The 17398-nt window shown below is 46.4% G+C and overlaps 1 protein-coding gene across 1 annotated transcript in view; it reads left to right on the forward strand.

The window, feature by feature from the left end:
- The window catches only part of LOC141110023 (complement C3-like), a gene marked incomplete in the record, with an annotated part of 333270 nt that overhangs the window by 36769 nt on the left and 279103 nt on the right, over positions 1-17398 (forward strand). Inside the window, 1 exon segment of the mRNA XM_073601271.1 lies at positions 14955-15141. Coding sequence (XP_073457372.1) covers positions 14955-15141 — 187 coding nt within the window.

The following is a 17398-nucleotide window of genomic DNA, read 5'->3' on the forward strand; positions in this document are numbered from 1 at the left end:
GGGGCATACCAGGCCCTTAGGTCTGGTATGGATTATAAAGGGAACCCCCTACGCCGAAAAAACGGCGTGGGGTCCCCCCTAAAATCCATACCAGACCCCGATCCGAGCACGCAGCCTGGCCGGTCAGGAAAGGGGGTGGGGACGAGCGAGCGCCCCCCCCCTCCTGAACCGTACCAGGCCGCATGCCCTCAACATGGGGGGTGGGTGCTTTGGGGGAGGGGGGCGCCCTGCGGGGCCCCCCCACCCCAAAGCACCTTGTCCCCATGTTGATGAGGACAAGGGCCTCTTCCCGACAACCCTGGCCGTTGGTTGTCGGGGTCTGCGGGCGGGGGGCTTATCGGAATCTGGGAGCCCCCTTTAATAAGGGGGCCCCCAGATCCCGGCCCCCCACCCTATGTGAATGAGTATGGGGTACATGGTACCCCTACCCATTCACCTAGGGAAAAAGTGTAAGTAATAAAACACACTACACAGGTTTTTAAAATATTTTATTAAACAGCTCGGGGGGGGGGGATCTTCCTCCGGCTTCGGGGGTCTTCTTCCGGCTTCGGGGGTCCCTCCGCTTCATCTTCTCCCGGCGTCCGGTTGGTTCTTCTCCGCTCTCTTCTCCCGGTGTTCCAGTTCTTCGGCTGGCTCCTCTGCTGTCTTCAAGTAGCTCTCTTGCCAGCAGAGGTCCGGACTTCTGGGCTTCTGGGCTTCTGGGCTTCTGGGCTTCTGGGCTTCTCTTCCCCAGATGTTGACACGACGCTCTCTCCTGCTGGACTGCTCTCCGAGGGCTGCGTTGTGACTTATATAGGCGGAGACCCCGCCCCCTTTTGATGTCACAGTCCCTGGGCATGCTGGGACTGTGACGTTTTAGGGGGCGTGGTCAACATCACCCAGTGACCACGCCCCCTAAAACGTCACAGTCCCAGCATGCCCAGGGACTGTGACATCAAAAGGGGGCGGGGTCTCCGCCTATATAAGTCACAACGCAGCCCTCGGAGAGCAGTCCAGCAGGAGAGAGCGTCGTGTCAACATCTGGGGAAGAGAAGCCCAGAAGCCCAGAAGTCCGGACCTCTGCTGGCAAGAGAGCTACTTGAAGACAGCAGAGGAGCCGGCCGAAGAACTGGAACACCGGGAGAAGAGAGCGGAGAAGAACCAACCGGACGCCGGGAGAAGATGAAGCGGAGGGACCCCCCAAGCCGGAAGAAGACCCCCGAAGCCGGAGGAAGATCCCCCCCCCCCGAGCTGTTTAATAAAATATTTTAAAAACCTGTGTAGTGTGTTTTATTACTTACACTTTTTCCCTAGGTGAATGGGTAGGGGTACCATGTACCCCATACTCATTCACATAGGGTGGGGGGCCGGGATCTGGGGGCCCCCTTATTAAAGGGGGCTCCCAGATTCCGATAAGCCCCCGCCCGCAGACCCCGACAACCAACAGCCAGGGTTGTCGGGAAGAGGCCCTTGTCCTCATCAACATGGGGACAAGGTGCTTTGGGGTGGGGGGGCCCCGCAGGGCGCTCCCCTCCCCCAAAGCACCCACCTCCCATGTTGAGGGCATGCGGCCTGGTACGGTTCAGGAGGGGGGGGGGCGCTCGCTCGTCCCCACCCCCTTTCCTGACCGGCCAGGCTGCGTGCTCGGATCGGGGTCTGGTATGGATTTTAGGGGGGACCCCACGCCGTTTTTTCGGCGTAGCGGGGTTCCCTTTATAATCCATACCAGACCTAAGGGCCTGGCATGCACCGCGCTCACCGCAATAGGAAGATTTGTTTTTCCTATTGCAGAGAGCGCGAGATGCAATACCCTGCCCTCGCGTCGTATCTGGTCCGTCGGACCAGCCTACACACGAGCGGGCTTTCCGTCGGACCAGCACACACACGAGCGGACTTTCCGCCCGAAACTGAGTCCTACGGAAAGATTTAAAACTTGTTTCAAATCTAGGTCCGGCGGGCTTTTGGGAAGAAGTCCGCCGGAAAAGTCCGCCGCCGCCCACACACGGGCGGATTGTCCGGCACACTCTGGTCCGCCGGACCAAGTATGCCGGAAAGTCCGACCGTGTGTACGCGGCATGACAGTGATCTATTGATACTGCACTTGGGTGGGTTAGGCAGAGGGGCTAAACGCAGGTGCTGGCAGGTGTCTGGGCTGATCCTGCTTACGCTGTATTTTTGGGAACACTATACTATTGGCGAGGCTAGTATAGTTCTGTTCAAATCAAAGATATTGATCCTTTCAGACACTATACTAGTAATGGAGATATATAGTGTGTGTGTGTGTGTTAGTGTTACTGGCAATCAAAGGGTTAAAATCTGACGCTGTCTGGGATTGACACTACCACCAACTGATGCCAACACTTAATTGATGTCACCGTGACACTAATACAGTGATCAGAAAAGAGATCTGTACACTATACTAATAACACAGTGACAGGGAGTGAAAGGGTTAATTGGGGGGGATCAAGGGGTTAAACCTCTATTAGGGAATATATGGTGGGTACCCTGACACTATACAAGACTGACGCTGACTCTAACTAGCTAACTAGCCTCACCTGTGACACTAACACAGTAGTCAGAAAAAATAATCTGTACACTATACTAGTGGCACTGTGACAGGAGGCTGAAACGGTTAACGGGGGGGGGGCGATCAAGGGGTTAAACCTTTATTAGGGAATATATGCTGGCTAACCTAAACCTATCTGGGCCTACCACTAACCACCACTAACTGCCCTAACGCTGTTTAGTGTCACAAGTGACACCAATACAGTGATCAGTGAAAAATCTGAAAACTGCACTTGGTGACACTGTGACAGGAAGTGAAAGGGTTAACTGGGGGGGGGGCAATCAGGGGGTCATCAGAGACTTAAAAGTGTGCCTGTGTCCTAGTGTCAGTGTAGTGCTTGGTATACTCACTGTAGATATCTTCTCCCCGCATTCTGGAACAGAAAATGGCTCCAGGAGGGGAGATGACATCAATTCCTCTTCCTCTGTGTTTACATTACACAGGCAGAGGACAGTCTGTCATTCGCCAGAACCGATCAGCAGGTCCAGGCCAGGAATCATTGGGCACGAGCGACGTACAGGTATGTTGGCTTGCACAGCCAAGCCGCCTTGCCGCAGTATGTAAAGTAGTTAAAGTGCGTACAAAATATTTTAGGAAGTATTTATATTTTATTGTGGATCACTGTAAAAAAACTTTCATCCCGTTAACCAAGGTTTCATGTTTCAGATACTTATAATTATACCAAAAATGTATAATCACAAATAATGCCACCAGCCTCTCAGGGGGATATACTGTATTTATATACCGTTTAAAAAAAATAGCATTGTTAAATCAATCTAGGGATAAAATTGGTTTCCTGACAGGCTCCATGGCAGCATACGTGTGGGTAGGCTCCGCCTCCATAACTACCCAATAGGACCCCCTCTCCCATAAATCTTTGCTCTAGGCTGCTATCCATGTTCCTTTTTTGTCCTCCTCTGTAGGACCAGGTGTTGGTTCTCCTACCTGAAGAGAAAACCTCCCTACGATCGATGATGCCGAGTGCCAAAGATTCCTCCGATAGGCCCTGACTATTAGCAGGGTATGGAGTGTATAGCAGAGTAGCGCTGAAGATTGGATCGGTTCATCTATGTGCGCACGGTCTGTTTGCCTAATGTTTCAGGCGACCATTATCTGCTGCCAAGTCCGGTGTGTGTGTGTATGGATGGCGTTCCTCGGCCCAGGTGATCGTAGGTGGAGGGGTAAGTTTTTACATTCATTCACATATGGCAGCAGTGTTTATATGTATCATACCTCTGTGTGTTTTTTTCCTGCTTCCTGGTATCCTAGATTGGTGCTGACGCTCTCTGCGTTCCAGCAGCCGCTCTCTCTGTGACTTCCGGGTACCGGCGTACGTTCTGCGCATGCGCGGACCCAATACGAAGTCGAGGCTTGGTTCGCGCATGCGCGCGAGCGTCTCGCGTCTGACGTCGGCGATGACATCACGGGCGCCACTTTTAAAAGCTGTGGAAAGCTTTCAGAGCCCTGGGAATGTTCGTGGGGGATACGGCGACTTCCCGGGGCTACTATCTTGGCGGTTCAAGGTAAGACAATCTCTATTGTCTGGGGGTGGAGGTCTGTTGTCAGTCAGCTGATCCTGTGAATCTGTCTCTGCAGCTTCCTATTGTATTGACACTATGGACTCCTCACTGCCCCCTAGTGGCCAGCCCGCTTGTAGCAGGTATGTTTGCAGTTTGCTTTGCTGCCTGTACAAGGATTGAGAGTAGAATTTTTAGGATACCAGCTGATTTTCTTTCTCTATCTTCTCTGTGTTTCTTTCCTCACAGCCCTACTAGGTCTGATCCACACCGTAGTTCCCATAAAGGAAGTGGATCATCAAAATCACACCACCGGCAATCTTCCTCCAGGTCTAGCTGTCATAGATCTCCTTCCAGATCTGAACAGCGCAATAAAAATCCTTCTCACCCCCCTTCATCTCACTCTAGAGAGAGTTCAGGAAAATCATGCTGGGGTTGCAGGATGCCTGTTCCAACAGACAAATCTCTCTGTGACCACTGCTTCTCTAAAGCTGCAGATGAGAGGGATGGTGCAGACCAGCGTTTGGAATCTATGGTTAGGCGGGTTGTGAAAGAATCTCTACAGGAGAGAGAAGCCCAGCAGCCCCGTGATTCCCCATCAGACCCATTATGCCCTCCAGTGGGTGAAGGTTCTGTGCATGAGACATGGGATTCTTCCCAACCAAGTCACCCTTCTGCTCCTGTTTCAGACAGCGAATCGGATCTGGAAGATCCTGGCGTGGGGTTTGAGTTCGCTTTAGTTCCTTCATTGGTGAAGGCAGTAAAAGAGGCCCTGAAGTGGGAAGATCCAGTTACTTCCCCCCCAAAACAGAGGAAGTTTTTTAAGCAGCTCAATAAGGAGCGACAGTATTTTCCTTTTCTCTCTGAGCTGGGTGAGGTCATTTCTGAGGAATGGAGCAAAATGGACAAGAAAAGTTCCATGCAGTCAAAGGTCTTGAAACTATATCCTTTCAGGGAAGAGGAAGTAAAGCACCTTGAGTCAGCTCCATTAGTGGATGCAGCTTTAATGAGACTAGCAAGATATGTAACGCTTCCCTTGGAAGACACTGTATCTTTTAAAGATCCTTTGGAAAGGCGAATTGATTCGGATTTAAAGAAGATCTACCTGATGTCAGGAATGGCATGTAAGCCAGTACTTGCGATAGCTGCAGTTTCCAAAGCTTTGGAATCTTGGTCTGATAATGTGAATGAGTTCTTAGGAGGTATCTCTACTGAAACAGCTAAGGATTCTCCTATCCAAGAGATCAGGCTGGCATCAGCCTTTCTTGGGGAGGCATCTATTGATGTCATCCGCCTGATGTCCCGGGTTATGTTGGCAGCTGTTTCAGCTCGTCGTGCCCTATGGCTCCGTCCGTGGTTGGCGGACCCAGCTTCCAAGCAAGCTTGGTGCCGAATTCCGTTTGAAGGTTCTTCATTGTTCGGCAATAAGCTCGATAGTGCCATAACCCGGGCCACAGGTGGGAAGTCTGGTTTCCTCCCTCAAGACAGATGCCTACAAAATCAGAAACGCAGTTTCCCTAGAAGACAAAACTCTGATCGCGCTAGGGATGCGCGCAGCTACAGACCTGGTCGGGAGTTCTCTAGATCCTGGAAATCCAGGCAGTCTTCTTTCAAGAAACCCGCAAAAGGGGGTTCCTTCTCTCGCAACCAGGATGCCACAAAGTCCTTTTGAGATTGGGCCCGCTCAGGCATGCCAGGTGGGGGATCGTCTTCGCCACTTCGGGCATGTCTGGGCGGCCTCAATCCGAGATTACTGGACCATCAAGACGGTCTCCTCCGGTCACAAGTGGGTTTTCAGCAATACCCCAAGTCTCAGATTTGTTCCCACAGCTCTTCCAGGTTCAGAAGAGAAAAAGCAGGTCCTATTAACCTACGTGAGCTGTTTATTGGATCAAGGCGCAGCCGTCCCTGTTCCAGAAAACGAACAAGGCAGAGGCATGTATTCTCCTCTGTTCATGATACAGAAGAAAAACGGTACATGGAGGCCAGTAATAGATTTAACACATCTCAATTCTTTTATTCGAAAAGAAAAGTTCAAAATGGAGTCTTTAATTACGATCCAACATTCAATACATCTGGGAGATTGGATGATTTCAATCGATCTGAAAGATGCATACTTTCACGTGCCAGTGGCAACAGAGTTCCAACAATTCCTCCGCTTTGCGGTCGGCAATCAGCATCTGCAGTTCACTTGTCTACCCTTCGGCCTAACAACGTCACCTCGGGTCTTCTCAAAGGTCCTCTTGTCGGTTGTGGCTCTACTCCGTATCAAGGGGGTTCGTCTCCACCACTATTTAGACGACCTACTTCTCCTAGCTCAGAACGAAGATCAACTGTTAGAGCACAGGAGCTTAGTCATCTCCACCCTGCAGGAATTCGGGTGGCTGCTGAATCTAGAGAAGAGCCATTTAGAGCCAACACAATCTCTGGTGTTTCTAGGGGCTCACTTCGACACATTGGAAGGCACTATCTCCCTTCCAGAGGAGAAGATTGGAGTGATTCGAGACAGAATACACAGGGCCCTTGCGTCGTCTCACCTCTCAGCTCTCCATTGCCTGAAAGTAATTGGCACAATGACAGCTACCATTCCTATGGTGAAGTGGGCCCAATGGCATACACGACCCTTCCAAAAAGGGTTCCTTCAACAATGGGATTCTTCCAGCCAAGTCCAGCGCATACATCTTACGTCATCCATGAGGACGTCTCTTCTTTGGTGGCTTCAAGGGAAGAATCTGCGCAATCACCATTCAATCATGCCCATCTCATGGGTCACGTTAACTTCGGATGCCAGCAATCGAGGTTGGGGCGCTCACTGCCTTTCAGAAGTGGTGCAGGGCCGATGGGGTTTCCCTGCTCGAGGGATTGTCTCCAACATTCTGGAGCTGAAGGCTGCCTTTCAGGCACTCCTGTCATTTCGTCATCTAATAGAAGGTTCATCTGTGATGCTAAGGTTGGACAATACAACCGCGGTAGCTTACATAAAGAGGCAAGGTGGAACTCGCAGCTGGTCTCTGCTACAAGAAGTGGAGCCAATAATGAGCTGGGCTCAGAAATATTTGTCCAACATCTCGGCAGTTTACATTCCGGGGATCCAGAATGTACAGGCGGACTTCCTCTCGAGAGTGCAGATGGACAACAACGAGTGGTCTCTCCACGGAGAGGTGTTCGAGTGGCTTCTGACCCTGGGAGTACTTCCAGAGGTCGATTTATTTGCTTCTCCATGCAACCACAAGATGCCCAGATATTATTTGAGGTTCAGAGACCCTCAGGCTTACGGGATAGATGCTCTCTCAGATCATTGGAAGTTTCAGAAGGCTTATGCCTTCCCTCCGGTACCGGTGATTCTGCAATTCCTCCGGAGGCTCAGAACAGAGAAGGTGGAGATCATTGCAGTGATTCCTTTCTGGGCCAACAGGCCGTGGTTTCCTCTGTTGTCACTCCTGAGTTATCAAGACCCAGTTCCCCTTCCTCTCAGGCCGGATCTACTGTCGCAAGGCTCGATGTTACACCCATGCCCATCTTGCCTACACCTCAGGGTGTGGTTCTTGAGAGGGAAAGGCTTGAATCCCTAGGCTGTCCGGAAGAAGCTATTCCAACTCTTCTCAGTGCCCGGAGGGGAAGTACGAACAGGGTATACGAACGGATATGGTCTAAATTCTCTGATCACATGTCTTCCCGGTCAAATCCGTGTAAGTCTCCAGCAGTAGAAGACATTCTAAGTTTTCTCCAATTAGGGCTGGACCTATCTTTAGCAGTCAGCTCACTAAGAGTGCAAGTGTCAGCCATCTCGGCCTTCACAGGAGTATCCTGGGCTAATCACACATTAGTCCGTCAATTCTTTAAAGGAGCTATCAGGCTTAAACCTCAAAGAAGACCTAGATTTCCCAAATGGGACCTTCCTATTGTCTTGGATTTTCTCTCCAATCTCGGATCAGATCCTGACAAACCTCTTTCCATGAGAGATCTCACACTCAAGACCACTTTCTTAGTAGCTGTGACATCGGCTAAAAGAGTGTCAGAGATTAGAAATTTAGGTTCTGAAGAACCTTTCCTAACCTTCTTTCCAGATAGGGTAGTGTTGATTCCCATGCTTGGTTCAAACCCTAAAGTGACCTCAGTCTTTCATGAAAATCAAGAGATTGTACTTCCTACTTTCAGAACAACGGACGATCAGGATGTTCATCCACTTGACGTAGGCCACACTCTAAAGCAATATCTGGAGGTCACAAGTCCATTCAGACAAACGGAATTCCTTTTCGTTCTTCTCCATGGTAAAAACAAAGGAAGGCGAGCTTCGGTCAGATCAATTTCCTCTTGGATTGTGCAGACCATTCAGAGGGCATACAAGGCAAAGGGCTTGGCCCCTCCAGAGGCAGTGACGGCTCATTCGACCAGGAGTATCTCGACCTCGTGGGCAGCTTCCCGGCATGTCGCGCCTGAAATCATTTGTAGAGCGGCTTCCTGGTCTTCTATTAACACATTTGTTTCTCATTATTGTGTTGAGCCTGCGGCTCTGTCATCCATTAATTTTGGTTTACAAGTATTGTCGGTTGACAATGTAAAATAAATTTGGTTTCTTTGCTCAAACATTTTTGCCCGCCCGTGTGTATTTTTGGGCGAGTTATTTCCCACACGTATGCTGCCATGGAGCCTGTCAGGAAAACGGAAAATTTGTATCAAATACTTGCCGTAATTTTCCTTTCCTGATAGCCTCCATGGCAGCAGGAGTCCCTCCCAAAATGTCTGGAGTAGGCTAGTTACGGAGAATGGATAGCAGCCTAGAGCAAAGATTTATGGGAGAGGGGGTCCTATTGGGTAGTTATGGAGGCGGAGCCTACCCACACGTATGCTGCCATGGAGCCTATCAGGAAAGGAAAATTACGGCAAGTATTTGATACAAATTTTCCGTTTTATTCTTTAAGATTGAATTCAGACTGGGGATTGCTAGTCTCAGAGTGCCATCTGCTGGTCAAGTTAACCACTTCAGCCCGGGAAGGATTTGCCCCCTTAATGACTAGGCCATTTTTTGTGATACGGCACTGCATCGCTTTAACTGACAATTGCGTGGTCGTGCGACGCTGTACCCAAACAAAATTTACATCCTTTTTTTCCCACAAATAGAGCTTTCTTTTGGTGGTATTTGCAGTTTTTATTTTTTGCACTATAAACAAAAAAGAGTGACAAAACTATATTTTTTACTTTTTGCTATAATAAATATCCCCAAATTAAAAAAACAAATGTATTTATCAGTTTAGGCCAATATGTATTGTTCTACATATTTTTGGTAAAAAAAATCGCAATAAGCATATATTGATTGGTTTGCACAAAAGTTATAGCATCTACAAAATAAGGGATAGATTTATGGCATTTTTATTATTTTAATTTTTTTTTTACTAGTAATAGCGGCAATCTGCGATTTTTGGCGGGACTGCGACATTGGGGCAGACAGATCGGACACTTTTGACACTTTTTTTGGGACCACTGACATTCATACAGCGATCGGAGCTAAAAATAGCCACTGATTACTGTATAAATGTCACTGGCAGGGAAGGGGTTAACACTAGGGGGCAATCAAGGGGTTAAGTGGGTCCTAGGGAGGTGTTTATAACTGTGGGGAGAGTGTAGTGACTGGGAGTAGAGAGACATTGCTGTTTCTAATCACTAGAATCAGCAGATCTCTCTCCTCTCCCTGACAGAATGGAGATCTATCTGTTTGCATTGACAGATGCCCCATTCTCTCTCTCTCAGGAGCGATCACAGGTGCCCGACGGACATCACGGCACGTCGCCTGCTAAGGCTATTTTAAGCTACGGCAATTTGCCCAGGAGAGCAACCTGCCGCAGTATAACGACGGCGGCTGGTCGGCTAGTGGTTAAAGTGGTTGTTAACCACTCATATAAGCTTATATAATCCCGCTTGTTTCTTAAAGCAGAGCTCCACCCAAAAGTGGAACTTCCACTTTAAGCACTCCTTGCCCCCTTACATGCCACATTTGACATGTCATTTTTTTGGGGAGAGTGGGTACCTGGTTTTGACAGGTACTTTCTGTCCCACTTCCTCCAATCTTCTCGCAGCCTAGGCAACGCCTCCTCTCCACCTAGGCAGCCCCTCCCATAGCTCCCAACTGTCCCTGATTTCGAGGGACTGTCCCTGATTTGGAGCAAAGTCCCTCTGTCCCTCTTTCCTCCTCATTTGTTCCTCATTTTGGTCTGATCTATATAGTTGTATTATTTATCTTTCAAAAAGTGTTTCCCAGTGCTAAACAATTCATCCAAATTCTAAATGGTTGCATTTGTAAATTTTAAAAGCCAATATAAAGGAATAGTAGTGATTAAAAAAAGCCCCTGTGAAATTAATTAACCTTTTTTGGAGGTTAATTCTCCTTTAAGGGGGTGTGGCAGAGGGCATGTCCTATGCCTACATACCTAGATGTCCCTCATTCCCATCTCAAAATGCTGGAAGGTATGCCCTCCCTCTCTGCAACACATCACAGGTCCCAGAATATTGGCTGGCCACTAGGAGATTGCAGATCGACTCGCGCATGCGCAGTGCGTGCCAGGCTTTCAAGCCACAAGCTGTCATGCCGGGTGCCCACAGTAGCAATGATGGCACCATGGAGAGGAGGAGGAGAGGAGCAAGGCTTTGGTTGGCCACATTACTGGACTGTACAGGGCATTTTCACCATTTTTTTTTAACTTTTTTCAGCTTTTTTCAGTGTTTTTGCAATAGCGGTTTTTAGCGTTTTTGAGCGTTTTTCCGCGTTAGCGTTTTTTAGCGTTTTTTTTTTTCAATTTTTTTTTTTTTTTTCAATGGATCAAAAATGTTAAAAAACGTTGGTGAATGACGTTTTTGAGCGTTTTTCAGCGTTTTTCAGCGTTAGAGCGTTTTTACAGCTGAAAAACGTCTCTCAGAACCCACTGGTCCTGGGTTTTTTTTACAGCTTAAAAACGCCTATGCCACTTGCAGCTCAAAAATGCCTAGGTGGGCATGAAGCCATAGACTAACATAGACAGGCCATTTTAAGCTGCAAAAAAAGCTCAAAAAAGCAGCTGTAAAAACGTCCGTGTGCATGAGGACTCAGGTTTCAGCGCTGTCACATTTTTTCTGACAATTGCGCGGACATGCAACACTACCCAAACAAAATTTTTATAATTTTTCCCCACAAATAGAGCTTTCTTTTGGTGGTATTTGATCACCACTGGGTTTTTTATTTTTTGCGCTACAAATAAAAAAAGACTGAAATTTAAAATAAAAGTTTTTCTTTGTTTCTATTACAAAACTTTGTAAATAAGTAACTTTTCTCCTTCACTGATGAGGTGGCACTGATGAGCACTGATGATGAAGTACTTATATGCAGCACTGATAGGCGGCACTGATAAGCAGTACTGATGGGCACTGATAGGTGGCACTGATGGGCACTCATAGGTGGCACTGATGAGTGGCACTGATGGGCATGTTGTGTGGCACTGATGGGCAATGATAGATGGCACTGATAGGCAGCACTGATTAGGAGGCACTGACAGGCATCACTGATGGGTAGAGATTGGCACTGATTGGCATCCCTGGTGGGCTCTAGTGGACATCCTCGATGGGTCTACACTGATAATCAATGCACTGATTATCAGCGCAGACCCCCCCGTCGGGAGAGCCGCCAATCGGCTCTCCTCTACTCGCGCCTTGTCAGCTTGCGTAGAGGAAAAGCCAATAAACGGTACTTCCTGGTTACCATGTGATGAGCTGTGATTGGACACTACGTCATAGGCTCTTTACCTAGATCGGAGATGCGGTGTGTCAGAGCGGCACAACACACCATCGATCGCTGCACTAAGTGCCCCCGCGGCTTATCCTGCTGGACGTCATATGTCACCTAGTCAGGATAATACAACCACTTTCTGGCCGTAATTCTGCTATTTGGCATGCGGGAAGTGGTTAATGACAGGTGCTCCTGTCTCTGTGTTTTATAAAAAAAATGCCTTATTTACCGTATTTCGGTAAAGCCAGCCGGCTCTCTCCTCTACCCAGCTGGCAGCTGCAGCGGGTGGGGCAGAGATTCCCCCATTGACATCAGCCAGGACGAAGAGAGGAGAGGAGGAGAGAGCCGGCTGGTCATGTGATCGTGGGGAGCTGCTCTTAAATACGGTATATAAGGCATTTTTTTTTATAAAACACAGAGACAAGAGCACCTGTCATTAAGAAACAAGCAGGATTATATAAGGTTATTACAGCAGCAAGAGGGGTGGGGGCAGGTACTGACACAGGAGCAACAGGGAGGGGAGGGGGGAGGAGGACAGAGGGAGACAGAGGAGAGCTGCAGATAGCAGCTGATGATGGAGACACGTAAATTGGCCACAGTGTCAGAGCTTAGCAGCCATGATGAACCATGGTCATTTTACAAAGGGGAGGGTAGACACTGGCAGGCTCAGCCAGGTATTTCAGGTGTTACAGGGGACCAAATGACACAGCACAAGCACTGTGCTGTATAAAATGATTTACAGGGACAGGATCTATTATTTTTTTTTTTTTAAGACAAACGCTTTAAGCTTTTATTTGTACAAACAAATAGCTAATTGGTAATTTCACCCTCCAATCAGGTGTGGGTAAATATTACAAACTACACCCTCTAGGAGGATCAATGGGTTAAATAGTTTTAGGGAAGATATATAGAGGAGCTGAGAGAGAGAGACTGGAGGATCACCATTAATCATCATTGGGGGTCTCCATATTGAAGTTCATTCTGAGATCAACTTCATTCTGAAAGACAGACTTCATCTTGCTTGATCCAGCTTCACCCATTGGTAGCCATTTTGAGGGTTTACTCGGCAGCCATTTTAAGGCCATCTCCATTCTTTTGAAGCGACCCATTTCATCTGCTTTTGAGGGTAACGGACAGTGTGCTATTATTTAGATGATTTGTGCCTGTTAAATTTAATTACAATTTCAATGATTTTTGTTGGGTTTCTTTGATATTGCACTCACAAAATTATAACCTCTAAGGTCAGATACATTTTTTTCCTTATTTTCTTTTCCTTTTACCATATTGGCACAACCCAAGGACAGATTTGGGTCCTTATTCTTTCTGCAGGGGAATAATGGCTGTAATCTGTCAAACGCAAATTTTTGTCTGATAGGTTTGGTTATAATTGGTTATGGTATCTATGAGAGGAAATTATTTGATTTAATCTAGTTCCCAGGTAAATACATATGTTTTAGCGGGGTAAATTGAGGTAATTTGTTGTGAATATAACTTTGGTGTATATGTCACCCTATCATTGCTGTGATTTGTGTTTGTTAAGTGACTTAATTGTAAAATACATCTTGATTTATTTTTCTAGTTTCATAGCCCATACTTTCACACAGTTCTATTGTGCCTAAAACTGGCAATAGACAGTTTGAATCTCGTCCGGTTCAGCAGGGATCAGCCGAGATTAAAACCATGTATGGGCAGGCTGTTTGTACAAAAATTGATTGATTGATTGGCTGGTCGATCAACTTGGGACCAACGGCTATAGCTGCTAGAAATAATCACTGTGAGTTCTCCCGGCTGGAGTCAGTGTTGATGGAAAAATCAAGAGATTTTCTTTCCTGCAACCCGTGGCACCACCTATGGCCGGCTTTAAAGAATATCTGCATAGAGCAATTAATATCAGAAATAATTAACTGGTAAGCTTAATTATTTTTAATAATTTATTTTTTCATTGGAGGCACTGTTATACATTGATCAATAATATGATCAATATCACTGACTTAAAGAGGAGTTTCATACCCCCTCCCCCATGAAAATACTGTAGCTTCTGACTTTTGAACATTAGGACACTTACCTGTCTTGGGTTCCCGCGATGTTGGCACCCCAGCAGATTTTTGGATCGACTCTCGGGTGCTGCCGACTCCATTCACTGCCGGTTCCCTACTGCGCTTTCTAACTGGCCCGGTGGTGGAGGAAGGAGGAGGGGAGGCCGAACTTCCAAGTGACAGCGCCGAGGCGGATTCTCCCGGAAGTGGGGAAGGGGACCTGTCAAAAACAGGTACCCGTTCCCCCATCCCCCCATCCCCCCTGAAAGGTGACAAATGTGGTACTGGATGGGGGGGGAGAAGCAGATAAGATTAAGATCAAGATTAGATAAGATTCCACTTTGGGTGGAACTCCACTTTAACTAATCGTTCCAACATCCTTACAAGAGCTAAAAAGCTTAAAGTGAATGTAAACCCTATCGATGTACTAATCATATATGCTCCTCTCTGGTCTGTCAACATCATTGAAGGCTTTTTGTTATATGTGTTTGATAATAGAAAAAAAAATGTTGATCCTGCCAGAAAACCAGTGAGCTGATCATTTCCTGTACTCCTTGTCTCTGCTGCATTGTTACCAGTTAGCATTGTTCCCAGTTCTCTTTGTGCTAAAGAACATCTCCCCCTATGATATGGAGGTGAGGAGAGGGGGATATTCTATAGTCATAACATACTTTCTGTGCTAGAGTAACAACGCTGCTCCTCCATAGATGCAAATAGTGAGTTTCTTTACCCTAGGACAGGAAGTGTGTTACTGGTAGGATCACCAGCTTGAAAAAAGAAAAATAACGTGGCCGCCACAACCACAACTGAAATATAGTATATTATTGTCTTTGGATGTGTAGAAGCCCATGGTTTAATTATATAGCAATGTCTAGGTGTGTATAGGGCCACATAGGAGGCACCCAGTCATAGTTAATAGTTAAAAATGGTTGTTCTATGTGTTTGAAGCAAAATGGACAACATAATATGTAATACTGAACATATCAGACAAAAACATGGTGCAAATATATAACATTTGTGTTCTAGCCCCTTTTTTCTTTCAAGTCGTGTGCCATCCATATTTCTGTTGAAACCGCAATTAATATTTTCCTATTTATTTTCAGCTTTTTTTTGATGGCTCCTAATGTTCTTCGTGCTGGAAATGAAGAGACAATTGTCATCCAATGTCATGAATGTAAAAAAAATCAGATGGTGGATATCAACGTCAATACGTTTCAAGATAAGCTGATGTACAGGACTGTTGCTAATTTAAATGAATCCAACAATTTCCTGGCTACAGCATATATCAATGTATGAGAAATTTTATATACTACAACAATACAGTAGGTCTCTATTACAGCCAACCAGCCATGTGTAAAGGATTTCTATACATGAGAATGAAAGGCAGCAGTGTATTTAACCTGGAACTTAAAAAAAATAGTAGTCATGAGTGATAAATGAAGGCTGCCATGACAAACTGTTGTCTGAAAATGCTGACCCTCCAGCCTTCCTTTAAACCTTTCAAATCACCAACCCAAATCAAATATACAGGTCTGGCTGCAAAGATTGCCACACTTTGTACTTTGCCTTTTTCCTTTTGAATACGCCTGCTTGTTTCTCATTTTTGTTAAAGTTGACCTCCAGAGTGCACACATAAAGTACATATATTGTTTACCTACCAAAAGATTTGTCTAGATCTCGGTTGCAACAGTATAATGTTAGGTACACACTATCCGTTTTTTTCGTTCAACCCAATGGGCTGAGCGAGACAAAACCATAGAGCTCAGCAGGAACTCGCTATACTAACTATCCAATGTTAGTACAGCGATCTCCACACTGAGATAGTGTGTCAATCAATCAATATATGCTTATTGCGATTTACCAAAAATATGTAGAAGAATGCAGTTGTTAAATTTATCATATGTTGATAGGGCCCTTTATTAAACTGATAAAATAAATGTAGGCATACACCAGTTAGGCCTAATATCCTTAAAATGGCCCTGCTGCTGGCAAGTTTTACACAGCTGTATCATAAAGGTCTCTTTATGTCTTAAAAATAATTAATGTGCTCTTCATAAAAGTTTATAAAAAGCAATACAATTTGTGTGAAAACAACTTACGTAGTGGACACAGCATGAGACAATAAAAGAAAGGCATTATGTCCCAGAGTAGGTCATATAACCAGAGTATCTAGAAAATTTAAAGTTCTCATTCAACAGTGTACCCAAAAAGCTGCTAGCAGTCTGTTAATTCTAAATTAAAGTTTGGTAGGAATTGAACAGTGGCAGTTTTGCATCTGTGAGAACAGGAACAAACTGTCAGGGCTGGCTCAGCCCTTCCTTCTCTGAGCTGGCCGCTCAGCTGTTGGCTAATTGCCAGCTCTCATCTCTCTCCACAGTTAACCAGCTGTTGTGTATCTGCTCGTCAGTCCTGCCTACTTGAAGATCTCCAGCTCACTTCATTCCTGCCTTCGCCTTGGTCACATCACAAGAAACCATCTCCTGCGTTCCTGTTTAAAGACTGGCTTTGCTGACATCCCTTCTGGCTCCTTATCCTGCTTGCTGTTCCTCTACTTGGATCCCTGACTTCTGGCCTGGCTGATTACCCAATCTGGTTACTGAACTCTGGCTTGGCTGATTACCCGATCTGGTTACTGAACTCTGGCTTGGCTGACTACCTTTTGGCCTTTGTAACGCCCCGGCAGTTTTCCAGGAATTATTAACCTCCGAGATTTGTTGCAGTTATGTGTGGTGGTTTATCTCAATGATATCTTCATATTTTCCAAGTCCCTGGAGAGCCACCACACAGATGTCTGTTGTGTGCTTCAGAAATTAAGAGAGAACAATCTCTATTGTAAACTGGAGAAGTGTGAGTTACATCGGGAACAGGTTAAATTCCTGGGTCATTTCCACTGCTGGTTTTTCGATGGACCCAGAGAAACTTTCGGCAGTCCTACAGTGGCCTCGACCCATGGGGTTACGTCCTCTGCAGCATTTCCTGGGTTTTGTCAACTACTATCGGAAGTTTATTTGTAACTTCTTGTCTTTGGTCAAGCCCCTGACCGATATGACCAAAAAGAACGGTTACCCACAGAGTTGGTCTCCAGAGTCCATTAAGGCCTTTGAAAGATGCCCCTGTTGAAGTCCGTTTGGGATGAAACGCGTAGGGCCTTGCTTCTTTGCTTCCCACATTGCTTTATTTTTGTCACTGTGATCACATTTTATTGCTGCTGTATGCTGCTTTTATGCAAATAAAACCAGAGTTGTTTTTTGATCTACACTATCTGGAGCTACACTATCTTTTCTTTTTATACATGTTTCTACCATGAACTTGTTTGTTCCATTGATCCGGCTATCTATGGCCCAAGGAGTGTTCCATCCATGACCAGCCTATCGGACAGATGCTGCCGTCTGTGGATACCTGAATTGGCTCCAGCGTTCCTATCGATTCTTCTAGGATATCTCGTGCTGCTTCCTTCCATGCTTGTTTGATCTGGTGTCGCTGACATCCAGATCCACATGCTCTGGTAAGAGTACCCACTTTGTTTCCTGTTTCATGACAACTGCTG

The sequence above is a fragment of the Aquarana catesbeiana genome, linkage group LG01 (genome assembly GCF_042186555.1).
Source record: "Aquarana catesbeiana isolate 2022-GZ linkage group LG01, ASM4218655v1, whole genome shotgun sequence".
Classification (NCBI taxonomy): Eukaryota; Metazoa; Chordata; class Amphibia; order Anura; family Ranidae; genus Aquarana; species Aquarana catesbeiana.